Here is a 25,989-nt window from a genome sequence, read left to right as displayed (position 1 = left end):
TTTTTATCACAGGATTCCAGCATGTCTACTATAACCAGTCCTTCTTTTGGGGTCAAGAGGAACACTGGCAATTGCCAAGAAGTGAGACCCTGAGGAAAAAACAACAGGCTGCTAATCTGAAAGGACGCTCTTGTTTTTTTTGTGTTTTTTGACTGACAAACCCAAACTGGTTGGACCTTGGTGGTTTTCTCCAAACCTGCTGTGATTCTTTCTGGGGTAAAGACACAACGCTGGGACACGCCGCTGTCAGTTTGATTGAAAACACACTGCTGTGAGGGAAACAAAACAGGTTGGACTAGTTGTTGGAGTAGAACTGAGGGCAGCGTGTATTTGCAGGTAAAAGCTCACTCTCTTGCTTTTTTTTCTTGCTGAGGCATCCTAGGAGCAGTGGAGGAACCAAGCACTCTCTGGTGTTTCTCTCCAGCTTGAGAGGGGCTCTGTGTCTGTATGTGTGGGATTTTTTTTGCCCTCTCTCACTACCGTGTGGTGCATCACAGGAGAGGAGGGGAGGGTAGCGTGAGTCTTTTTTTCCCCCTCCAGTGAGCGACTATGAGCATCCGAGTGTAATTTATTGTTTCCTGTGAAGAAAGAGGGCAGACGCACCTTTTTTTTTGCCCCCTCTTTCTCCTCCTTCTGTCTGTCCTGAACTCTGGAACAGATCTCTAAACTCGAGCGAGGGGTAACCACGCTGAATGGACTGCAGGGGAGAAAAGGCGAAAGGGACAGAGAAAAAATTGGGAACAGAAGGAGTAGTGTGACAGCAAAAAAAAAAAAAAAGGAGAGCCGTGGTGCAGCGGAACCGTGCTCTCCAGGGGAGCCGCGCATCCAGGTCACCAGGTGGTGACGGGTAAAAAAACAGGGAGAGAGAGAGAGAGAGAGAAAGAGAGGGAGGGAGAGAGGGAGGGCAAAGAGAGGTCGACTGGAGTTTAATGCTGTCTCTCCTCACGTCACTGCACCTCATCTTGGACTCACCAAACAACCACTGAGCCCTTTTCTTGCTCTGAATCAGACTGACGCTGAACCAAAGGATTTGCTAACACCATTTTTTTGTCGCAGCTGCACTTTCTGAGATTTCTTTATATCTGAGGCCACACACACACACATCTGGTGGTGTTGCTGACAATCGAACAGCGATGGCCATGGTGAGTGGGGGATGGGGAACACCGAACGGGGACACCAATGGACTGGGGGACAAGTACCTACGGGGGGAAGAAGAGGAGACCTCGCCCCAGGCTGTGGGCAGCGACGCGGATTTGGGGGAGGACGACAAATCTTGCGTGGTGGACTGTGTGGTGTGCGGGGACAAGTCCAGTGGGAAGCACTATGGTGTGTTCACCTGCGAGGGCTGCAAGAGCTTCTTTAAGAGGAGCATCCGACGTAACCTCAACTACACCTGCAGGTGAGGGTGCGTGTGTGGTGTGTGTGTGTGGCTACACCTCTTAAGTTTTGCTTCCGGTGTGTCATACTGCGTTTTGATCTCGTACTGACCTTCTCAAACTCCTACTCTTCCACTGATCTATTGTGCTTTTGAATAGCAGACTTGTGTGTCATGCTAATCATCAATGTGTGTGTGCATCGGTGTGTGTCTCTCTCTGCGTAACTTGAGTGTGTAAATGTGCATGAAGGTGTGTGTGGGAGGGAGGAGAATGGAACTTATGCTCCCATGTCCCCTAATGCATTACCCTTGAGAACAGAATGAATAGACATTGACACAAAAGCAACCAATGGATATAGGCGCTCCTTGTTTCCCCAGTAAATAATGACATCTTGCAATGTCTGTTAAGCCTTTTCATTTCCTCTGGTTGAAACTGCTGGCCATGTTTTTCCTTTACATAAATACAGAATTCTTGCCTTATTCTTTATCTCTACATTTTCTCATTCTATCTCTATTCCTCCTGACCCTCTACTTAAGTGTTCACCCACTATTCTATACATTTCACAGCAGTCCTCGACTCAAAACACACACTCGTGTTTTATGCCATGCCAGAAACAAGCTCTCCAGTCTGCGCACTTGCAGTCATTGATAACAGAGGCAGAATAACATCCAAAGGTCAAATATCACAGGTGCCTTTGAAATGTGGCCAGCCCAATCCACATTCTTGTTAAAAACAGAACATCCTGTGACATCATGAAGTTCTGCCACTCTTGTCTGTCCACGCTGAATCATTTCAAGAATTTATAAACTTTCAATAAGACCATGACCTTTTTTATTTGTGCTGGCTTGTATCACTGATTGAAATGATAACACATAAAATGAGCAAGTGTTTCCAAAGAAGTTAAAAACACGTCACTTTTATTTTGTTTCCATCTTCTCTCTTAAATCAACAGCATGTTTTCCCTCACAGTAGTTCAGAGTTTAAAATGACTCTTGAGACCTTTGCTCTGCTTGCACACTGCCAAGGTTATGCGGGCTTATGATTGACAAAGGTCAGCCCTGTGATTGGCTCTTGAAGCACGCCAGCTCACATTTGTTCGGTCACCATGGAGGTCAACCAACAGAAGTGGAAAAACTACAGGCTTCCGGCCAATGCCTGTGTCTCGACACACATGAATGATTGTGTACAAACAGATTATATTCATCTCTTGCAGGAGAGACACAGATTTTTTTGTGCCTGTCGAGGAAAACTTTGTCGTCAACACATTTTAATTTTCACATAAACAAATGTTTTAGGATGAAGTGAGAAGTTGGAGTGAGAAGTCTGAAACTGACTGTATGACCAAAAATGTTGTCTCTCTCCACTTTCCTCAGATCGAACCGAGATTGCCAAATAGACCAGCACCACCGCAACCAGTGCCAGTACTGTCGCCTGAAGAAGTGCTTCCGGGTTGGCATGCGCAAAGAAGGTAGCATCCGCACTTCTAACCAAGGTGTACTTTTTCATCACAACAAATCATACCTATAGTGTTGTTTTGTGGTGGACACAATGGGAAAGGCTTTATTTAAAGGCAACCATGTTTGCTACCACAGCTGTCCTGCCGTAGCCTCAAAGGCCCGCTGCTCACGATTCCTTACATTCACTTGGCTCTACCATCTGCCAGAGGCATGTCCTCCCTCACCTCCCTTCGCTAGAGTCCTTCTACACAATCAAACACTATAGCGTGTGGTTTCCCATCGAGCTGGCTCGTGAACAGGGTTAAATCCAGACCAGTAATAAATGTCGCCTGATAAAACTCCTCCAAAGAAGGACCCGTGCCAGACAGGTTGTGGACCTGCTACCAGGAAAAAGGCAGTTCTGTGGCTATAATGGGTTCTATGACAAAGAGACACTTGGGGGGTGGTGGCTCCAGTCATTGAATCTGGTTTGTCTGAGGACAGAGAGGGAGGTTTAATAACCATACCAGCACGAGACGTGAACAAATGATCAAATTCTGGTCAAGTCACTATGTGAAATTCTTCAGATAAATAGGATTTTGAGCAGCCCTTACATGACTAAATCGGCTGTTAGATTTAAGTGTGTGGTTTTCATTATTGTTCTCTTGACAGCATGATGACTGTATTAGCTATTCTATGACTCACTGGCGGGTCTTTGGTGGTATGACCTCATGGCCAATAGAGAACAACAGATAGACTAGTGCGACTCAAGCTCCAGTCTATACACTTGTACAAAACCAGGATACCGATACAGCATTTAGAATGCAGCCCAAGGCTGCCAGTGTTCTTTTTACAGCAGTGGGGCATTGATCTGTCCTCATGTGCCCTTTCACCATGACTAAACTGATAAATCCCCTTGATCTCACTCTTCTTTCCAGTCTCCCTTTGATATCGCTGTCCAATGTCCCTTACGTCTCTCTCATATTCTCGATCTAGATCTCTCTTGTGATCATGAACATGGCCTGACATGGCCTCTAATATTGCTGTCCATCTCATTTGTATGTTCTTCTTTCTTTCTCCCTCTATTCTTCTCCCTTCTTCTTTCTCCCTTGAATCCCCTCTCTGTCCTCCCCTCTTGCACTTCTCTCCAGCTGTCCAACGTGGTCGCATCCCTCCGTCCCATGCCGGCATGAGTCCCAACTCTCTTGTCGGTGGCCCAGGGGTGGGCAGCGGTGCCGGCGGTCCTGGCCTGGTCGGTGGTGAGTTTTTCAATGGCCAGCAGGTATCCGAGCTCATCTCGCAGCTGCTTCGCGCAGAGCCGTATCCGGCGAGCACGCGCTATGGTCCGCAGTACGGCCAGCAGCAGCAACCTGGTGGCTCAGTCATGGGCATTGATAACATCTGCGAGCTGGCTGCCCGGCTTCTCTTCAGCACCATTGAATGGACCCGCAACATCCCCTACTTCCCCGAGTTGCCCGTGTCCGAACAGGTGGCGTTGCTGCGGCTCAGCTGGAGCGAGCTGTTCATCCTGAACGCGGCGCAGTCAGCGCTGCCACTCCACATGGCCCCACTGCTGGCTGCTGCCGGCTTCCACTCCTCGCCCATGTCCGCTGACCGCGTGGTCTCCTTCATGGACCAGGTGCGCGTCTTCCAGGACCAGGTGGACAAGCTGACGCGGCTGCAGGTGGACTCGGCCGAGTACAGCTGCCTAAAGGCCATCGCACTCTTCTCTCCAGGTGTGTATAATAGCTGGGTCCATACAAACATTATAATATGACAAGGGGGGTTAAAGAATACAGCATAACATGTCAATATGCTCCTATATATATATATATAATAGGGCAATGGATCACTGTTGATCCGTGATCTGTATGGACCATCCCCCAACGGTTCGGCACACAGGTAAACAGCATATTGGTTGCAAAATATAAATAGCTGAGGTGAAATACAGTGTTACAAACTCATTGTGATGGGAAATTAACTTGTACGACCTGGAGTGTAACAAATTGCTTCATGGCAATTGTGCAATAGCTGACTGTTTGAAATAGTGTAATATTACCTTATTAGTCAACTTGGCTCTTCGGTAATAATCTTTGTCAGTACCGATCCCTCGGCTTGTAAACAAATTCAGATGTAACCTAACATGTCCAGGGGGAAAGGTGCAAGCCGTTAGTGGTAATATAAAATACAAATATTCCACAACTGTAGAAGGAGCCCAATAGCAAAAAAACTGCTGTTGACAGTGACTGACAGAGACGTCTTTTTATTGAAAATGAATAAAATCCCCTATACACCATCTTAATGTTCTAGTATTCCCGAACAAACTTCCCACAGGCCTAGAAGAAACCCTCTGTTATAGAAACTTATCAAGTCCATACGTTCTTTAAAGTTAGGGAAAATGTGTTTATTTGCTGTCTAAAAAATGAACATTTCCTTCATTCTTTTGTCTTCAATATCAGTCAATCACTTCTTTCTTTCTTTCTTTCTTTCTCACTCTCTCTTTCTCTCTCTACCCCACCAGTAAGCCGATAGCTCCCTTTTAGCTATAGGCTAGATAAACCTAAGGTTGGCTAACAGTGTCAGACTTGGTTATTGCCATAGACAGTAAAAGAAATGGACAGAGCCACCCCATAGACTTTGACAGAGGCAAGTGAAGTCAATTTGAACCTCTTTTCCGGTTGGTCAACTTCGATTAACGCATCCTCAGTCCAGGCAAGTGAGAAACGTGACATTAAAGGAGAATTACGGTGTGATATTGACCTAAAGAAATCAGGCGCTAGTTAGCCGATGCTATTAACAGTTTTTCAGGGGGTGCAGCTGTCATCGGCCTAGTGCAAATAAATCACTGTTTTACACCATTTACGAGAGCTCAAAGTAGCTCCATACTTCATTGGTAGGGACCATTTCCAAAAATAATTCAGTGGAAATGATTTTCCAGTAGCTGCAACCATTTGGCTCAGATTGCTTTCTTTATCACACGTGGCAAATTTTAATTTCAACAAGTTTGTCTTTGTGGGAAGAACATGGACGCCACCAGGGCAGCAGCTGTCCCGTAGTGCTGAGCCTAGAACACGAGTTGTTGTGGTTCATTTAAACAAGCTACCATGCTCAATTCATATTCAAGCTTTATCACACAAATTTTAATTTCTGGGCAGTTTCATTGAAATGAGGGGCAGTACCGGATTAAAGCTAGCAGTAGTTGTTACATCTTTAGCAAACCAGCTCAATGCACACACAGCAAGACTGGGCAGTGCATTGAAATGGTGACCGGATTAAAGCACAGACATCTCAACCTGCAAAAAGTCATTTCAGGGAGGTATCATGAAGCCCCAAAAAAAAAAAAAAAAAAAAAAAAAAAAAAAAATATATATATATATATATATATAAAATATAAAATAAATAAAAAAAATATTTATATATATAAATACTATAAAGTCAGTACACCAAATAAGTAGGCTAATTGTGAAAATAAAATATGTAGATCTTGCAGTTTGGTCTTTTCATGTAGCCTTGGCAACTAGCCATCTAGTATAGGCCTGATAATATGCACATGAATTGACACTAGTTTTGCAATCATTTAACCCACCATGGGCAATGCTAACACTGTTACAAACAGTGCAGCATGCAAGACTAGGCCTATCATTATTTTTTACTCTTATAAACAAGGGTACACTTTGAAATGGGTCTTACATTTTACTTTTTTGGGGGCACTGACTCTGCCGTGACTCTCCTGTTCCTAGATACACTGAACTGATTTAGTTCGGGAGAAAAGAGATAAAAAGCCCGCCTACACTGAAAACTGATTGGTTGATTTATCGAAACAGGCCAATCAGGATGCTCTCTGTCTTGGATGCGCTCAGACACACACGCACCACCCCTCTCTCTCCCCCCTGTCCTGTGCGCGCTACACTCAGATGCACACGTGATTTTAGGTCTCCCTCTCGCGTGCGCCTCTTGATCGCTCGCTCTAGATTCCGGGAGATTTTATCTAATTTGCGGGCGTCAGGGAGCCGCTATCAATATGCGGGAGACTCCCGGAACTTCCGGGAGACTTGGGATGTCTGAAAGCAGTAATGTAATCAAGTGTGTAAAAGCATTTAAAATCAACATTAAATCAACCATTATAGTACAAATACAAAGAAAACACATCTCAACTTCAGCAATTATGGGCGTAGCCATCTTTGTTTTCAACTCACACATTCAGCGCGGTGTACTCTCAGGAACCCCGAGGTGGACAGTCGGAATTCCGAAAGGGGGTGTGTCTCGGTGAAATAGCTGGGAGATGTACACTTTCCAACTCGGGTGGTGGATTTCCAATACAAATGGATTGACCCATTACTTCTCTCCGAAAAAAGGCTTAAAGCGCTTCAGATGTAACGTTATTTGATGTCAAAGTGACCCTAAAATGAATGAGAGCCAATGGAATGCTAACTCTAAGTGGTCAACTTGTAACCTCCAAGACGCTCTCCGAATGTTTGCCTACCCCCTTGGGCATTTGCACGCACACAGAGAAGAAATCATCTTATCCAACTCCTGGGGTACAGTGCAAATGAGCAAATTTCCCCAAAAGGTGGTGTGTTTCTTTAAGAATATTAGGCCTAAATAGAAAATGATACAATCCGAACCATGAGTTTTGTGATCCATTGTACCCCTAATATGCAATTTTGTCAACAACTACCGAGCTACCTGGCTAATGGCAACAGACAGTTAGCCCTGATAAAAGCTACCTAGTTTGGTATGTACAGTATTTTAGCAATAGGCCTGATGTAATACTGATGTCACAGTGGTAGGCCTACTCAAAGTGTCGGGTGGGCCCCACTCGTGGGGAACAGAGACATGACAGGTAGGGCGCAATGAACAGGAGGAAATTATTTTTTTTGTGATTATCTTTAACAATGCTTTTCTTTTTTTGACAAGGAAGATCATATATTTAAAACAAAATAGCCACACACAAACATATGAGTCATAAACAGATCGACATATGAATTAAAATACCATCTGATCCAGCGGACCGAGAAATGTAATGTGCAACCGAAATGTGAAAAAATATTTTAACGTAGACTACTACCATTTTGCCTTGTTGAAGGGGTCAGGTCAGCTGGGGCTTGAAAATTCCCCACCTCCAAAGTGGTTGATTAATTAAGGGAAAGCAGCCATGATTAGCCACCTTAGGCTACCAATGGGAATTAGAGTTGATAGTGATAAACGTTCACTACCATTATTTAACTCTAATGACAGTAGAAAACTGTTGCATGATTGTACAATTTCACCAAAGACAGGGAAAGCTGACGATTGCAGGTTTAGCTCTGGAATTTCTACCTCTGTGAAAATCTTTACACATCTCTGCCACTACAGCATGCTCCTGGAAGACCATTTAAGTATTGGTGAAACATTCAGTTGAACATAATTGAAATACTTATTGTGTTTTGGGCAAACAAATTGTAAATATACGGTATTAAAACACTCAAAATATCATAACATGGGGGAGATCATTGACCATTTACCACAACCAATTTTTGCAGAATATCTATCTCATTCATGTTGTTTTCCTCTCCTCTTTCTGGGGACTGCTGTCTGTTTGTCCCTCTGTCAGATGCATGTGGCCTATCTGACCCAGTCCACGTGGAGAGCCTGCAGGAGAAGGCCCAGGTGGCGCTGACCGAGTACGAGCGCATGCAGTACCCGAGCCAGCCGCAGCGCTTTGGCCGCCTGCTGCTGCGCCTACCTGCGCTCCGCGCCGTGCCCGCCTCTCTCATCTCCCAGCTCTTCTTCATGCGCCTGGTGGGCAAGACGCCCATCGAGACGCTCATCCGCGACATGCAGCTGTCAGGCAGCTCCATCAGCTGGCCCTATGCGCCGGGCCAGTAGGTCGTCGGTCAGCCCTCTGGCACACCTGCGTCCTGCCTCATCCAAAGCGCCCCAGTGTGGTGACCCCAGAGCTCAGGCCTCTGGCACATGTTGCAAAGTACATGCTGATTTAGGGTCATGTTTTGTTTATTTGTTTGTCAGCTGGTTTGCTTGTCCATGTGTACAGCGAAAACTAAGACTGACCTCAGATCAGCATTATGAGTCCTTTGCATAAACTGGGCCCAGGACCACAGGGCACATCCCATGCTACCTCAACCAAAACTGGACTTCTTTCAGTTCCCACAGCCAAAGGGAGCAGCTTTTTGTTTTTAACTGTTTGTTTTTGATTATCCAGAGATTTCATATGGCATCTGTGCAGATAATGTAGACTGCACCGGGTATTACAGTCCCACAGTGCCATTGTAAGGTGTCAGTAACTCTCAGTGTATAGGCAACTTTAACAGTGTAAAAGCTTTCTATGTACAAGACATTCTGTTGTTCATTACCTCAAAATATGATTAATTATATACCAGATTCTATGAATGGAAAGTTGACAGGTACAAATGTTGTCTAAAAACCTTATAGTTGGAAGGAGAGAAACCTCCATATATGAGGGATGACCAAAAGGGATTCAACTTTTTGCCAGACCTGCAGCGTCTTGATTGTGAGATTAAACTTTAAAGTAGTTTTATTGGACTCTCTGTGGATTTTAGGGATGTTAGCCACTAAAATCACATGGGGGTAGAGAAGTCAGATGCATATTTTGTAAGATATTGCCATGGACTGCAACACTGTCAAAGTCGTTGACATAACCAAATGTCTTACTTGAAAAATGGCGCCGGCATGTAAATGACAAGATGATATGAATGCAAATCTTACACAATCTCAGTATTTTAACTGTGTAGTTAATGTAATTTTTTATCAACAAAGTTCAGCCTGAATGTTGCAGAATTTCCTATTGCCAACCATGGAAAATATCAGATATTTTTGCATACTACTACCAATAAAAATATGAACCCAATTTTGTGAAGGAGACTGTTGTATAAATGCATCTGATACTCTACATCACAGCATTTGTTAAAAATAATAAATAAAGTTTACAGTTAAAGTTACACATACATGCATGTTGTTAAAATGACACATTACAACATGAAAGACCAATGTATCAGTCTTTAGTAACATGTTTTTTTCCATAATATTTTCAGATATCACTTAAACTTTAAGATAATTGAATCACATACTTTCTCATTTTACACCAATGGTACAGGGTTGTAGGGTTGAGTGAGAGTCTATGATTCTTAATAATCCTACAAATGATGCTGGTGTGATGGCTGTGTCTACGGAATAGCTTAGCAGTTGTCTTGCTGCTGCACTTGCCTCTTCGGCCAGCAGGGTGCAACCAAGAGCAACTCTAATCTGGTGTGGACTAACAGTTTATGAGTATGAGCCTTTTTGGTCATTATGGAAATTAGACTTATCATCATTGATAGCCTTTTGGCGCCGGCTGACCACTCTGACAGGAACCGAGTGTTGCGTTCTGTACTAGGCTCCATGTCCATAGGAGCTGAAGGGTTTAAGTAGGTGCCAGTAGGAACACCGAAAAACAAAGCAACAGCACTGTGAATTCCAACAGCCCCACCTGGAGGCCAAGTCCCCACATGACCAAATTAATTCAATACTATTGAATATAGTCAAAATGCTGTCTGATTGTGTGTGTGTGTGTGTGTGTGATGAGAGAGTGTGTGCGGGGCGTGTGCACGGTTTGCATGTGCCTGTGTGTGTGTGTGTTCATGCACGGAGGGGGTTCATGCTTGTTTTCCTCCTTTTTTATTAATTACAAAGATTAGATACAAAACACTGATCATAACATGACAAAATGCTATTCTAATGCAGACATTAGAAAATAACACTCATATTTTAAAAAAGAAAATGAGATGATATGAAAATGAGATGAAAATTTCATGAAAATATACAAATGACAAAAAATCCTTCATGAAATGATACAGAAACAAAGCATCATGCAAAGGTGATGTGAGTAAGCCAATACCTTCAGTGATGGTAATGCAGAGACAAAAATAATCATTTTCAACAGCATGAAAATCTACATGTGTTTCATTTTGATTCATATTAGCATGTTGATTAGTGTGGCCATGATAAGATAAAAATACTTTTGGCACCATCATAAAATAGCAGACTTTTGATCCAGAAAATCACAGTCATATACTCCCTGTTGGATATGAGCTTATGAAACAGAAAGGCTGGCAAATTGGAGAATTTTTTTTTCAGTTTTGCATAACAGTACGCCAGAAAGACCACTGCTCACATCTCATACTCAGGAAGGAGTCATTTGGCCATGCTCATCACACAATTTAACCAGTGTTCTTTCTCAATCGCATTACAGTTGTTTAATACGGGGATGCGGCAGAAATATCAAAGATCACATGCTAAAATGTTCTTTTAAGCCAAACATAGCTTAATGCCAATGGCTGCTACACCTGTACAATAATGATTGGTCAGGTAACCCAGTAAGCTTAAGCAAACACAACTGACCTTGAAGCCCCCAAGTGCCATTGTTGATGTTTACTTAGTTACTTATAAAGACAAATTAAGGACAATTAAACAAAATGACACTTTCCTTTGGTTAAGAGAAGACACATTGTTGGGCACTGCATGGAATCACGTGCCCTTCCTCAAAGGAGAGGGTTAGTCTCAGTCTCAGATAGAGTTCAATTCAACAGGCTCGGCACGCCCTCCTCGACCCACCTCAAACATTTGTTCTGTGTCTTTTGGCTCTTGCTGCTTTATCAGTGAGGCCATTCCCGTATCTGGAGCAAACAGTAACGCTGCATATCGCTAGCCAGCTCCTATCAGTTTTTGAGATGTCTTTATGTTAACCTTTCCCTGCCACACCCAGGACTCCCACAGTAAAGGGAGGCAGATAAGGCTAATACATCCACACTGATTTGTGTGGACACCCCGACGGCTCAGAGGCGTCAATAGTACGGTTTGCATGGGAGGAGAGGTGGTAGTAGTAGAGGCAGAGGACAAAAAAAAGTCTTGTGAGTCTTCTCCACATGACACAGAGTTTCCTTGTATATGCAGAGAGATGTGGGAGCTGGTCATGTGGGTGCCACCAAAACTTTGCGTGGAATGACAAAAGATGAAAGAGAGTCATCACCTCATTCTTCAGTCATTCAGCTACGAAGCTGCACTATGGGGGTCTATGTTCCAGACGAACTTGGTCTCATATAGTCATGTTGTAAAGCCTTCTACACAGAGGCTTTTGTGTTGTCACTTTTCTTCTGTCTTTACAAAGATCCAAAGTTGAAGAGTGTATAACGTTTAAATGTCTAATACAGTGGTGAGGGGAAAAGACTACAAATTCTTAGGGCTGATTGCGGTCATAATTCTTCACCATGCGCTTGACGTGGAAAAGCTTCTGCCTTAACTTACGGCACTGCTGCTTTTTGGACTGGTATTCAGGCATCTGAGGAAAACATGGATGAACAGACAGCCTCCCATCAATCATCAAGCAGGGCAAAACACACAAGTAATAACAAGATGCCGAGATTGGACAGTGAAGTCATAAAGTAGATAATTGTTAACCAGAATGTTTTCAACCACAAACTGGAATGTTTTGTGGTCTTAAACGACTACGTAACATATTCGCACAGAACTATCTGGATTGACAAATAGATATCTGACAGCAGAACCATAGCAGTAAGAGAGCTTTAAAGTTGATTGTGAAACATGGTCAGGGGAAAATGGACTATATGGTGACCCTTACCCTTTTCATGTCTTTGAGATGGTTATACTCCTCAGCAACAGCCTGCAAAGAAATCAGGTGTTTAATAAAAGTCTTTCAACCACTTGCAAAACATTTAGTCAGACAGATGTCATTTAGGGTAAACATATGTGAGTGAAAATACAGTACAGTTATCCAAACTTATTTGCAGAACTAAACACACACATTCCAGTGGTACCCAATGGCATTCTTTGCATTGCTTTTAATAAAATTGCATTGCGTCAGACTAAGATTTGGCTACATCACAATGGCTACTCCTTCTGTGGTCTGTCTGTCTCACCTGGTACTTGCCGGTACCCTCATCAAGCGTGTCCAGCTCACGGCTCAGCTTGTTCAGCTGGTCATTAATATCGTCCATCTCAGCACACAGGTTCTTGTAGTGCTTCAGGTCGGCATCGAACTCCCTCTTGTACTCATGGCGCTGAGAGTCCGAGGTGATCACAGGGTACATGCTAACGGAGAGATGAGAGGACAGAGGTGCAGTGAAGAGAGACTGGCGGGCTGAAGCTGAGAATGTGTGGACATTAGTGTGAAAGACTAGACCCCATGATTATTGCGGTATAATCAGGGACCATGTTTTCTTGAGAGGAGCTCTGCTTGTTCTATCTCTGAAATGGAGAAAGTCTGGGTGCCTGTTTACACTTACACTTACTTCACACTTAAATGTTCTCCAAAAGTTTTGCAGAGATTCTTCACAAAAAAACAAAATCAAATCAAAAACGCCTTTTCTATGGTAAATGACTCTGAAGTCATTAACCAGGCTGACCTACATAAAAACGGTTTCATTTTTTTTGTAGAACTATGTTTACTTTACTCCCTCCGTCTGGAATTTAGAAGGAAAAGAAGCAAAGTATATAACAGCATAATCCCCCTCGCCTTCTTCAGAGGCACCAGGCATTAACAACAGCTCCAAAACTTTGCCTTTGTACTGTTGAGGGGCTTTGGCCTAACGCCAGCTTCATAAAAAAGTCACTAGACTGCAAAGCAACGGTCAGCACTCCACATGCTGCATTCTGCATGGGTCAGAAAAAAAAACTTGGGTAAGCCGCAACTGCATTATTGTGGACGGGATGTTGACCCATTCCTTCGGGAGCTCATCAAGAGTGAAAAGCAGATAAGCAGGATTCACACTCTCACACAACACACACACACACACACACACACATTCTCTGTCTCTCACGCACACACACACACTCACACTCACGTACCTTTGGCCCTAATTGTGGAAAATTACAAAACCATGTGGAATTGCATGCTTGAAAAGATTACGCGCTCACCCTTCCAAGCCCAGAGTGCAGCAGAGGGGCAGCCCACCATGTTGATACAAATGACATCTAAAAACACTCACCCTAGCTTCAAACTAAGCTCCAATCGAACAACTTAGTCTTTTTTGACAGCACAATTAAGACATGTAAACACACATTAAAACATGAAATGCATAATTTTACCAGGGAAGTATTATATTTTGCATACAGTATGTCCGTGTTTCTATATATCAACATGCGGAGGCACTTTTTCAGTCTTTTATATGCTTTTGTTGAAAACATATCTAAGTGTTCAGAGCAAAACTTTGCTTTGCTTCTACATTTGTGTGAGCTTCCTTCACTGCCTCCTCAGCACTGGCTCCTCACCTCTCCCACATGTCCTTGTCCATCTCGCTGGTCTCTCCCCCTGTGGTGTACTCCGTCTCGTACTGAGACTCGTCAAAGTCTGTGTTGCGGCGCTTTCTCCTGGCCCGGTTGGCGGATGGTTTGCGAACCCCTGCGGTCTCCTCTGAGGGACTGGAGCTGACCTCTCCACCATGGGACAGGTGCTCCGATGGACGGCTGACGGAACGGTCAAAATACCTGTCCGAGAAAGAAAAGTCATTTTCACTTTCAAGGGAATCAAAACATTTAAAAATGACTTTGAGATTCAGAATTCCTTGGACAGATAATAGCAAGCCTCTGTGACTCTGAGCAGGCTGTGTCTAAAGCAGATTATGAAGGTCTAAAGCTTAAGGGGGTCCAACCATTTCCTCAGTTGCAAGAGGGTCCTCAAGGGCAACTCAATATTGCATGTTTATATGGATTTAGTGAAACTTGTCTGAAGTCTTAGACCCCCCCTCCCCACTCTTTCTTTCTCTTCCTCTTTTTCTTTCCCTCCCTCTCTCTTTCACATGGATCATACATACCCAGTGTTGTTGTACGTGTCGGTGCTGAACATACTCTCATCTTTGGGAGGGGTGGAGAGAATGATGCTGTTTGCTTTGCTCAGAAAAGGTGCAGCTTTCTCAGAAATCACCACCGTGGGCGCGTCCTGAACACTCTGTGTGTCCTGAACATTGTTCACCTAACAGAGAATGTAGAAAAGACAAAAAAAAAAAAAAAAATCAACACCACACAGCATATCTGTCTTGTGACATATAGATATATCTTTGAAGTCTGGAGGGTCCTTTTTTTCCTTTTTTTAATCTGACACGGGTCATTGGACAATTCTGTTACTGAGCTCTTAAAAAACAGAGGCCTCCACAAGGAATGCAACCCCACTATTAACCACATCAGGTATGGCTAACAGCTTCTCATTATCGTGGTCAATGAGAAATCTCAGCTGTCAGCAGAATCCAAGAGCACACACAAGGCAATGCACACAAAAGACATGAACGGCAAAAACGTAATAGACACTAGGATAAATTGCAATTGCACCTGCCAGATGGGGTGAAACTGCAACTGTTGATGTGACCTGGCCTGCTATGGAGGTTGACTTTTCTTCAGAGAAAAGAAATATGGCGGTCATCGTTTTCAGGTTGGATGGGCAATGAAGCATGAAATTGGAAGGCGAGCTCACATTGTGAGCGTGACTCAGATTAACCCTTCTGGTTAACTGGTTTACTAGCACACCTAACTCTCACAGGCAATGGGGTTCCAGTGGCATTTCCCATCAAAGTTGCATGAACAAACCATTAGCCACCATACACCAACAAACACAAAAAACAAAAAGTATTCCCCCAAATGACTTTAAGAAGCAATGTTGACATCCTGTGAAGCTGCTTTTGCGTGCACATCCTCTCACTATTGGCTACACCTGGGTGACGGCATTGTCTTAACCTTTAACTTTATTTGTTTAAGGCTTGCCCCTTCCTCCGCAGCACACAAGAAAAGCTTTCCAATTGAGTAAACAAGGAAACCTCGGGTATGTATTCAAGCTCTTCCGGTACAAGCCAACAAGGAAATGAGGATGTGAGAGGGATCGCAGGGCTCAGGCTTACTCACACACAATAGAGTCTATCAGTTTCATCTCTGTAGATGGTCCAGTCTGGATGCAGATGCAATGCTGGCGTTTCTGACTTGAGGAAAACAAGCTATTATTATTACAGGCCATGCCAACAGTTTCTCAGCTGTTTTCCGCCCATGCCTTTGATATGCATGCTTGAAGTGGTTTTTGTGATGCGCTGCATTCTTCTTACTTAATCGATCCTCATTATTGGGGACACCATGTTTTTTTCCCCCCATAACACTACAGCCTCGATCCACCTGCTATATTACTGTAGTCATTTTTCTGCTCTTAGTCTGGCACAGCTTCTGACATGTTATCTGCACAGATGTACGCACGAACAGCAGGAAGAACCGGGAGGAACAATAATCACAGGGGTGGGGCACGCTTTCCTCCCAGCTGCGAGAGGGAAAGCCACCTTTGAAGAGTGCAAGTCATCCAAGAATTTCAACAATGCCCCTCGCCATGGAGCTCTCTGTGACCACTGAGCTGTGTGCAGGGGTTGGATTGGAAACCAGGGAGAGGTGGGGTGGGGTGGAGAAGAATGCATTGGGGCTGCAGGACTGGGCCAGGGAAGGTCCAGCATCAGAGTCAGCCCCCCTGTTTCCCAGAGCTCTCCGCCTGAGCAGGGCTAAGCACCATCAGGAACCACACAGACCTTTTCTTCCATTGTTAGTTTACACATGCTGCGATCTGTTTTTTCTGTCTTCCTGTGCTAACCCTGCTAGACAATTGCTATTATGCATCCAAGACCGTCAGGACTTGGTCACAGTGACGTTTTCTTCGCCTCCTGAAGCAACAGTCAAACAGTAATCAAAGCATTAAATCTACCAAATCCTAATATTCCAACAGCCAACAGAAGCTTATACTATATTTCACATGTATTACTGATCAAAGCCAGCAATGTGAATGTGTGCATTTTCAACGCTATTCATTTCTAAGGTTTCATTACATTTGCCATATTCTCTCATCACAATTATGTGAAGACAGAATACCTTTCAGTGTTTTGTAATGTCATATATGACACATACATATATGACACAGACAAATGAATTACAAAATGTTGACACTAACAATCTCTTCTCAATGCTCCCCTAAAAATGAGCTCACCAAGGCAGATGGTTGAGCAAATTTAGACTGAAAGTGGGCTATTGAGCTGAACTAATGAGATAATTTAGTGTCAGGGTTGACCAGTCGATGGTGAATCAAAACAAATGCAATTAGCTGTATCCAGAGCCATTGTGCTCGTGGTAGAAATTCATTTATTTTTCCAATTGATGTGCTTTTACTTGAGGCAACAAACATATCTAATAGACTACAGAGAAAATCCTATCCAAAGATTAGAAGTGAACTACATCACATGTGCCTTATCAGAGAGCTTACTGTACAATGACACAGAACAACTCAGCAAAATGTCCCCTACATGTGTTCAAAATAATGTTATCAATGTCATAACATAAAACTAGAAAAGCATTCTTCATTCACTGATAGTGTAATATGCCATAGACTAAGCTTTTATTGCTTAGATGCTTTGACTGACTACATGTCTGCAGGCCTAACATAAAGCCTAACTAAAATAACTATTTGAACCCATACACAGAGGAAATGAAATATACGCAGTGTAGAATGTTACAACAGCAAAGTGATTGAAACCTGTGTGTGTGTGTGTGTGTGTGTGTGTGTGTGTGTGTGTGTGTCTGTCTGTCTGTCTGTGTGTGTCTGTGTGTGTGTGTGTGTGTGTGTGTGTGTGTGTGTGTGTGTGTGTGTGTGTGTGTGTGTGTGTACACATGTGTGTCTGCTACTGGGTGAGGTCAACAGAGCCACAGAGCACTCATGACTCAAACTCTGGCTTGATGTGTATGTGATATCACTCATGAGTCATAGCTTGACACAGCTTGTTCTGTAACTGTCCCTGTCTGGGTACACTACAGTCACAGTCACACTTAGTCTGGCTATATTACTGTAAGAATACAAAACCACTGGTGGTGGTTGTAGTGGTGTCTCCCATTACTGTAAAGTGCTTTGGGTACCTAGAAAAGCTCTAACATTATATAAATGTATAAATGTGATCTGAAATCTTGAATCTTGCTTGAATTTCCCCTTGGGGATCAATAAAGTATCTATCTATCTATCTATCTATCTATCTATCTATCTATCTAAATCTGGTGGATAGACTGTCATCTCACATTGGATTTCCATCCTTACAATGTTGTGAGTGTTTTTTACTTGTTCTGTATTTGTGTTTGTGTCATAAGTTACTGGATAAGGTACTAGCTATCTACTGTATGTGTTGTTGTTGCTGTTGTTACTGTAAGCTTACAAAAAATCATGAGGAAACACTAGTCAAGTTAATTAACCCAAGTTACTCAATAGATATGTGGCATACTTCTAAAATAAATGTATGCATTATCGCGTGTTGGGACTACGTGTGTTTGTGGCTCGATTGATACAGCCATATTCTTACAGTAATTCTGTACTTTGGGTACACCCGTTTTCATTCCACACTCAAAAGGTTGTATATCAACGGCGCTCCCTGCCAGCAACATAACAGTTGATTCCTGTAAATGAGCGTGCAACACTGTTTGAAACAGTGTTGAAAACACAGTTTTATTCCCGGGCACATACCCTAGTGTAAAAATAGTTTCCTCCCCTTTTCCTGTAAATTTGTGTTAATAAATCAGAAATACATGTTTCGGTAAGGCATGTCCATGAGAGAGATGGTCATTTTCTCAATATTTAATGACGAAATCTTTTCCAAGAAATAAATGCTCCTCAAACACCTGTTGCTTTCGGCTGCCTCTGTCGTTATAATGTAACAACAGCGGGGAAGTCGGACGTTATAGTCATGCCCTCTGAGTGTTTAAATAGTCCGTTTGAAGCCTCTAGAAACTCATAGTTCCACAGGGGCTGGTTAATTATCATCCCAAGTGAAACCAGGCAGACCATAAACAAACAGGTCACTATCAGCAGCGCCGTGGCGAAGTCATGTGACACCCAGCCTGCACTCACCCAAGCTAAGTCACTAGGCCAATAAGGAGATAAGGGGTAGCTTGGTTCTCCTCCACAATCACACTTACAGTTTCAAGGCAGGAAATAGTGGACGTAGGTTGTAAAACCAAAATGACAACACAGACTGGAGTTCAGTGGTTTGGTGGGCTATTATGGGTTGATGACAGCACAGAAGGAACTAGGCTTTTAGCACCAAAAATGAGTGTGAGAAGCTGGTGAAGTTTGCCAAAAGCAGTGACAGGTCAAAATTAATAGAGAGAAGATGGAGGGAGAGGGAGGGTAAGGCAGAAACTGGGAATGCTGCCATGCATGACTATCCCATATTGCCCTCTGCAAATCGATGTTTATCAGAGTCGGGCTGCTCATTTCTCCAAGATTAATCTGACTAAATGACTAAAAAGTTCTTGTTTCTTGTTGTGGATTGATCTTGAGATCTCTGTCACAACATATCCCCTTGTTAAACACCTAACCTATCCAACTAGTAACTAGAAAGTATAATAAAAATGTTTACCTCACCGTAACACTTTCTATGAAGGTTGTATTTATAACGCCCTATGAATGCATTCATAATGTTTTATAAGGTGTCTATAAAGCATTGTAATGCTCATTATTACCATCTTTAGGTATTCACAAGTCGTCGTAACCAACTTTATGATGCATTATGACAGCTAATTATGAATGATTATAATTTTAATCTGAATAATGCATTATAAATATGTCAAGATCTGCCTACTCACTTGTCAGTTTTATGATGCATCATAACTACTTTGCCTTCTACTGTAGTCCTATATATATATCTATAACTATAAGTATATTTAATAAAGTTATAATAATTTATACATCTCTCTATAGCACACAATTATAAACAGCTATGCAATATCATAAGTGTTATTTGTCAGCTCTAAGTAAAGTGACAAGAATATGACCATATTATTCTACAATGAAATGAGAGTCTGGACAGTAAAGACAAAAGGAATGCATTTAGTTCACTTTATTTTCATTTGTCATTCCTTTTGTCTTTACTGTCCAGGCTCTCATTTCATTGTGTCTCATATTTGTTTATAATAACCTTATATCTATTAATAACAACACCTCATTTGCTCTACTTTACCTAAAGCTGACAAATAACACCTATGACATTAACATAGTGATTTATAATATTGTGCATATGGGGTAAAGATGCTAGACTCGATACTTAGTTCATTGCACCCTTTAATTACTCAGTGAACTTATATCTGTTAATAATAGGGTCATATTCCTGTCACTTTACTTAGAGCTGACAAATAACACTTATGATTTTGCATAGCTGTTTATAATTGTGTGCTATAGGGAGATGTATAAATTATTATAACTTAATTACATATACTTATAGTTATAGATATATATAGGACTACAGTAGAAGTCAAAACTCTTTATGCATCACTATACGCATTTAGCAAAGCAAAGTAGTTATAATGCATCATAAAACTGAGTAGTGAGTAGGCAGATCTTGACATATTTATAATGCATTATTCAGATTAAAATACATATAGATGGTAATAATGAGCATTACAATGCTTTATACACCTTATAAAACATTATGAATGCATTCATAGGGCGTTATAAATACAACCTTCATAGAAAGTGTTACCAAATCACCTACTAAATAATGAATGGAAAATAAAGATAGTTTCACAACTAACAAGTTATGAAAATTTAGCAATATTCCTCAATACATGTGTCTTATAGTTGGGTGTATAGATGGCACAGGACACAAAGTATGTGTGTGTATGTGCATAATGTAACATAGAACAGGATTGAGATGCACAATTGTTGTCATAACATAAAGTCATAACATTGGCTGACACATACATCACGAGCAGTTTTGATGACCTGTACAAAAACCTATTCTAATCTCATTCATCATAAAACCATGACAGGTGGACGTTGAACTCAGGATGATCTTTTTCCACACACACATGTGGAGAGACACCACTCACCCAGTCCTCCACATCTCTGCCTTCTGGTCCTCGGGTCAGTGGCTCGTCCCAGTGGATGTTGGGCTTGCCATAGCGCCAAATCTTGCTGCGTGTTTTGTGGGCGAACACAGCGATCACCACCAGCGCAATGACAACTAAGAAGCCACAAACCATTGCCACAGCCTGGAAAGGGGGAAAACATACTCACATGATCTCTCATGCTGGTTTTTTGACTGACACTGAAATCAAACTCACTCTTAGAGTAAAATGTAGACTTCCAATAAAAGTTTTCCAATTAAAAATGTAACAGAGGTTCCTGACACATGATACAATCAAATTGTACTAGTTTCTATCAAATCTGACTTGAAGGTGCTCTAAGCGATGCTGGGTAACGTCACTTCTGTTGACTTTCAAACAAAACAGAGAGCTAGCTCGCCACTTCCTCCCCCTCCCTCCCGTGCTGCTCCCGTACAATTGAAACTCTCCTAAACGCGCATCTCGTCTGTGATTTGCTGGATCAGTTTGTTATGTTTTTATGGGCTAGGTTTGCCCAGGTTGTTTTAGTTGCGGTTTTTGGAGCCTGGACTGTCCACAGAGATCATGATTTTTTACAGTGTATTCAGGACACAGACAGCTAGCAGTTGGTTAACTGATGTTTGCAGTAAGTGACATAAAATGTTTTAGCCTAAAAAACGCATGGCATCGCTTAAAGCACCTTTAAAGGATAATTCCAGTATTTAGCACTTTGAGTCCCTTTTTTGATTTGTTTTGGATGAACTAGAGTGGTGTTGCACAGTTTTGAAAACGAATGTTAAGGGTTGTTTTAAGGACATGTTTGTGCATGCCCATAGCCAGCCACTCTGAAACAGTTATTAAAGGCAATTCAAAACGAGTAAGAAAGTCGAAACAGGACCCATGGTCAAAATTTCGGTGTCCACCACTCTAGTTCATCCAAAACAAACCAGAAAAGTGACTTAAAGTGCTAAATACCGGAATTATCCTTTAAAGGAACACGCCAACTTTTTGAGAAATGCCATCTACCCCAGTGTTAGCACACACAGAGAAGAGAAGGGTTTGCATCCTCTTCTTTAACTCTGGGGTAGACGGCAAATAAGCTCATTTCTCAAAAGGCTGTCGTGTTCCTTTAACACTAGTAACTCTGACTTAACAGCAGTTAACAGAATCACACCTCCTGTGGGTCCACATAGCAGTAGTGGTACAAGTACTGGTTGTAGATGGGGAAGCCTCCCACTCCACCCATACTGGACACCCCTGTGCTGTACATGTTCTGGCACATCATCAGCATGGGGTTGAGGTACATGCTGGATGAGCTCTGGGCCATGGGGTTGACACCCACGATGTAAACAATGTTGATGATGCCCTGCAGAAAGGCCAGGATGGCACTGGCCACCAGCACCACTAGGAAGAACTTGCGGCTGCGGAAGGTGTTGCTCTTAGAGAAGCAGGCCACGAATAAGCCCAGCGCGGCAATGAAGTTGATGGCCGCCATGGCGATCATGCTGGTCTTAGCCGAGTACGGTGTTGGGTAGGAGCTGTAGTAGCCGTAGCCGCTCCCATAGCCGCTCCCGTAGCTGCTCCCGTAACCTCCGTAGCCGCTGCCGTAACCGTAACCACCACCGTAACCCATCCCTCCCGTGCCATAGCCCCCCATCCCGTAGCCGCTGTACTGCATGTCCCAGACGAGTGTGGAGGCCACGCAGGCGAAGATGCCTAGGCACAGCACCACGATGAGGCCCAGCATGGCCTTGACGATGCCCGGAGGGGAGAACAGCTTGTAGAAGAGCTGGGGCTTGTCCTCGATGTAGTAAGATCCCGGGGGAGCTGGGTACGCGTCCAGCTCGGTCCTCGAGGCGTGGAAACTCGCCGGCGGACCGTAGCCATTGGTGGGGCTGTACGGCGGGCTGTACACAGGGGGGCTGTCGTAGTTGTCTTTCTCAAACATGGTTCCAACAGGAAAGTGGGAGCTTCAGGAAAAAAGGAGCAGCATTGTTATTAGAATTTCTATAATAACATACAGTCAATCATTTTGTGGTCAGGAGAGTGCCAAAAGGAAAGGAGGGGAAAGCATACATCTTTTAACAAGTTACATCTCATGGCAAACATTATATGTTTATGGTGCAGAAGACCTGGAAGAAGATCTGGATGAATCTGAATTGTGTTGTTGTCTTGACCCACTTTACAAGAAGACACAACTCAACAGTCTCACAAGTGCACTTGATACTTTGTGAACTTGAACTAAAAGTAACATGTGCACAGAATCACTGAAGAGAGACCTTCAGTCTCTAGCCTGGAAAATTCAAACCTAGAAAGAGTAGGGTCTGGCCACGAATAATGAAAATGGCCAACTCGAGGGGCGGCACCAAGCATGCATTTGAAAAATGTACTGCACGTAATTGGATAACACTACGAACAATGTTTACTGACTGATTCCGGACTTCGACACAATTGGATAACACGACGACCAATGTTTACTGACTGATTCGTTGCAGCTTTGTCGTCATCTGTTTAGCTCGCCTGGCCCCCCTATATCAGATACACCGATGTGATTGGTTCCTCGCGATGCAAGGGGTAAAAGTAACATGCATCATTAATCGTTGCCAGAGTGTCTCGCAGAGACAATTCAGATTATGCTTTCGCGAGAACTCTGGATTGCCAGGGTATTCAGTCCCTCCAACGGACGCACAACTGTGGCATCCATCTATGTCTGAGGCGACGTAGCAGTGATGTGATAGAGATGACCGCGAGGCACTACTCAGAAACCACACGGGGAGGCTGGTACCAGCAGTCTGAGTTCAAGAACACAATGCTTCTGTGTCTCCTGCCAAGACCCTGTGGGAGTCACTCTCAATCCCTCTCATTGTCTGCCCGACTTTGAAATGCTTGGACTTCAGTATCTGCCAGTTTTTATGATTGTTTGTTTTGCTTTGTTTGGTTTGCAGATACACTAGTGAAGTCATGCTGTGGAGTAAACAATGTCCATTCTTATGAAAAGGTTTGTGGCGTTTGTGAAAACACGTTTTTCACAGGAGCTAGCTGTTAACAGAGATGTCAATGGGCATTATGTAACTTTGTTTCATTGGGGCTTGTTACATGCGAAGAGTTGCTAATTTATCAGGTAGCCCCATTATGAAGCAACTTTCACTACATACCAGTGTTGAGGAGCTATCTGGAGACTCTGCAAAGCTCTGCATTCAGGCAGCACAAAAGTCTTGGCACAGATGATTTACATGAAGTCTTCAATCTAAGCCTCGTCCCCTCACGTACAGAACCTCCTCCCCCAACCTCTTCTCTTTGTTGTTCAGAAAAGTCAAGACTGCTAGTGGTGGGTTGCTGTGTTGCCATGGTATTTGACAAGAAAAAAAGTCGCATAGTTAAAAGACAGAGGGGGAAAGACAAGAGATGCACTGTCTGGTTACTCTTCAGAGAGAAAGAGAGAGAGGGGGGTGGGGTACAGTTGGAATGGTGGATCAGGTGTCTGCCCAGGGATCCCTCTGTTTATGTTGTGAAAGGCATCACTGTATCCGTCCAGCAAGCCTGTGTGGCATTCTTGGAAAGACACAGGTGCTCTTAAGGAACTATAGTGTCACACTATGTGACAGAATTCCCTCATTTTGAGTCAAAAACTATAACACATAGATAAATAAATTCCCAACATCCTTGAGGTGATATTAAAACCTATTGGGAATTATGAAATTTTACAATAATCCAGCATTATGTTCATTTTAGGAAATAAATACCTTATTACCCAGATACCCTACCCTAACTGTTAAACATTTCATGACAGTTATCCTATACATTCAGCAGCACTGGACAGATCAGGTGTATTGAGAAACCACACAGCAATAACAGGGCAAGGGCCTGGACTTCAGACTCATAAAACACTCAGTTACGACCCAGTGCTTCACAACATGTCCACAAAATGATGTTGAGGATCAACAAACCCACAACACACTGTCATGTAAATTCTTGCGGAGGGACTGGAAGGCTTCTCAAAGGGGTCACTGCAAAACACAGACTCTGACCCTAGACCCAAAAGAACACACACTGCCAGCATTGTGGTGCCTCACCACTGTCACAAGTCTGTCATACAACCTGCAGGTTATTTGATATAGTTGAGAGAGTGTGTGAGTGTGCTATCCCATTATCCAGATGGACATTCATTTTCATCATGACACTCGAACAAATAAAAAAAGATCAACTTTCAGTTTGACACAAACTCTATCCTTTGTGGTAAAACAGAAAGAATAACAGGCAGACTTATTCCGTAATGTGTGTTTAATGTGTGTTTGTGTATAAAACACTTCATAATATGATAATATATAATTAAGTGTTTAAATATTATTTAGAACGAGTAATAGTAGCCTAAGCTGCAATTTGGTTACACACAAGCGCGTTGCCCTGAACGTCCTGTTGATTCTGGAATGCAGACAGAAACTGGTAGCTAAGAAACTCGTAGATTACGAATTACATAAAACATTGTAAAATGCCGTCTCCTGTTCTCTTTCAGGCGACTGTAGGCCTATTTACAAGTTCGCAGCTTTATTTTTCAACCTTGGATCAAACGCAATTACCTGAACGTGTGCTGAACAGTTGTTGTTAGATTCCTGTGGTGAACAATCTTTTCTGTAAAATTTCACCCTCAACTTAATCCTTTGGTCGTGATCCACCTGTTGGAGAGAAATGTTTTTTCCCTCTCGTAGCCTATAAATCCTTTACTCTTGCAGTAAACCGTTAAATATGGTGTCCCTTGCACGAAACAAGTGACCATCCCCAGAACAAGTCCTTCACTTGTTGCCTCCCTCCAAGGGCATGGTTGAGTATGCTATACCAAAGGTGGGTGGGAGATTGTGAGTGAGAAGTCAAAGCAGGTCAGATTATTTACACAAGCTACTCATCAAACAGTGAAATGATTTCGTGGAGAACTGTTGGACTAGGTTTAGGATATTTTTGATTTAGCCTACAAAAGCATCACTGTGGGATTGATAAAGAAACTTGGGTAATAGTTCTTGTCTAATTGTTCTTCGGGTTTACATTCTTGAAATTACTCTCAGAATAATTTTTAGTTTATTTTAACCTTATTTTCTCGTTTTATTCTCGTGGATTTTTCCGTTTCTAATTTTTTTTATTTAGGCTATACGAGACATATAATTTGATCATTTTGTAGCCTACTAACGGCGTTTAGTTTTGTTCTTTGATTAGATCTAATGCTGAAATCTGTAGGTTAGCGTCAGTTGTAGGCTACTTTATTTGTATTTTGACTGTTCTTGGTATTTGTTTATCTCGTT

General features: G+C 42.8%; 2 protein-coding genes across 4 annotated transcripts in view; one reads left to right on the top strand and one right to left on the bottom strand.

Annotated features, from left to right (window-relative positions):
* The window catches only part of nr2f6b (nuclear receptor subfamily 2, group F, member 6b), a 9,971-nt gene extending 291 nt beyond the window's left edge, over positions 1 to 9,680 (top strand). The window contains exons 1-4 of one of the 2 annotated variants that reach the window (XM_048251631.1): positions 1 to 1,399; positions 2,750 to 2,844; positions 3,964 to 4,548; positions 8,406 to 9,680. The exon at positions 1 to 1,399 is cut by the window's left edge and continues 291 nt beyond it. In XM_048251631.1, coding sequence (XP_048107588.1) covers positions 1,134 to 1,399; positions 2,750 to 2,844; positions 3,964 to 4,548; positions 8,406 to 8,680 — 1,221 coding nt within the window. In that variant the 5' untranslated portion in view covers positions 1 to 1,133 and the 3' untranslated portion in view covers positions 8,681 to 9,680. Of the gene's footprint in view, positions 1,400 to 2,749; positions 2,869 to 3,963; positions 4,549 to 8,405 lie in introns of both variants that reach the window. The other variant, XM_048251630.1, reaches the window with a different exon arrangement.
* A 790-nt stretch (positions 9,681 to 10,470) lies between these two features.
* Positions 10,471 to 25,470, bottom strand: si:ch73-61d6.3 (occludin). Of its 2 annotated transcripts, none has more exons than XM_048251628.1 (8): positions 25,276 to 25,470; positions 21,873 to 22,668; positions 20,705 to 20,866; positions 14,638 to 14,795; positions 14,096 to 14,311; positions 12,745 to 12,916; positions 12,447 to 12,488; positions 10,471 to 12,146 (listed from the first exon to the last, which is right to left on the bottom strand). In XM_048251628.1, the coding sequence occupies exons 2-8, from the start codon at positions 22,644 to 22,646 to the stop codon at positions 12,045 to 12,047; spliced, it is 1,626 nt and encodes a 541-aa protein (XP_048107585.1). In that variant the 5' UTR covers positions 22,647 to 22,668; positions 25,276 to 25,470; the 3' UTR covers positions 10,471 to 12,044. The 2 variants fall into 2 exon arrangements, with proteins under 2 accessions (XP_048107585.1, XP_048107586.1); XM_048251629.1 differs by lacking the exon at positions 25,276 to 25,470 and adding an exon at positions 23,854 to 24,222.
* Positions 25,471 to 25,989: the final 519 nt, after the last annotated feature.

The sequence above is a fragment of the Alosa alosa genome, chromosome 9 (assembly GCF_017589495.1).
Source record: "Alosa alosa isolate M-15738 ecotype Scorff River chromosome 9, AALO_Geno_1.1, whole genome shotgun sequence".
NCBI classification, from domain to species: Eukaryota; Metazoa; Chordata; class Actinopteri; order Clupeiformes; family Clupeidae; genus Alosa; species Alosa alosa.
The sequence above is the reverse complement of the archived record's forward strand: the minus strand, read 5'-3'. Positions and strand labels throughout refer to the sequence as shown.

Coding starts and splice junctions, on each gene's coding strand:
- si:ch73-61d6.3 (XM_048251628.1), bottom strand. CDS start 22,646: ATGTTTGAGAAAGACAACTACGACAGCCCCCCTGTGTACAGCCCGCCG. Junction 20,867..21,872: donor GCTATGTGGACCCACAGGAG/GTGTGATTCTGT, acceptor CCCCCTTTCCAG/GCTGTGGCAATGGTTTGTGG. Junction 12,147..12,446: donor ATCTCAAAGACATGAAAAGG/GTAAGGGTCACC, acceptor TGTTTTCCTCAG/ATGCCTGAATACCAGTCCAA.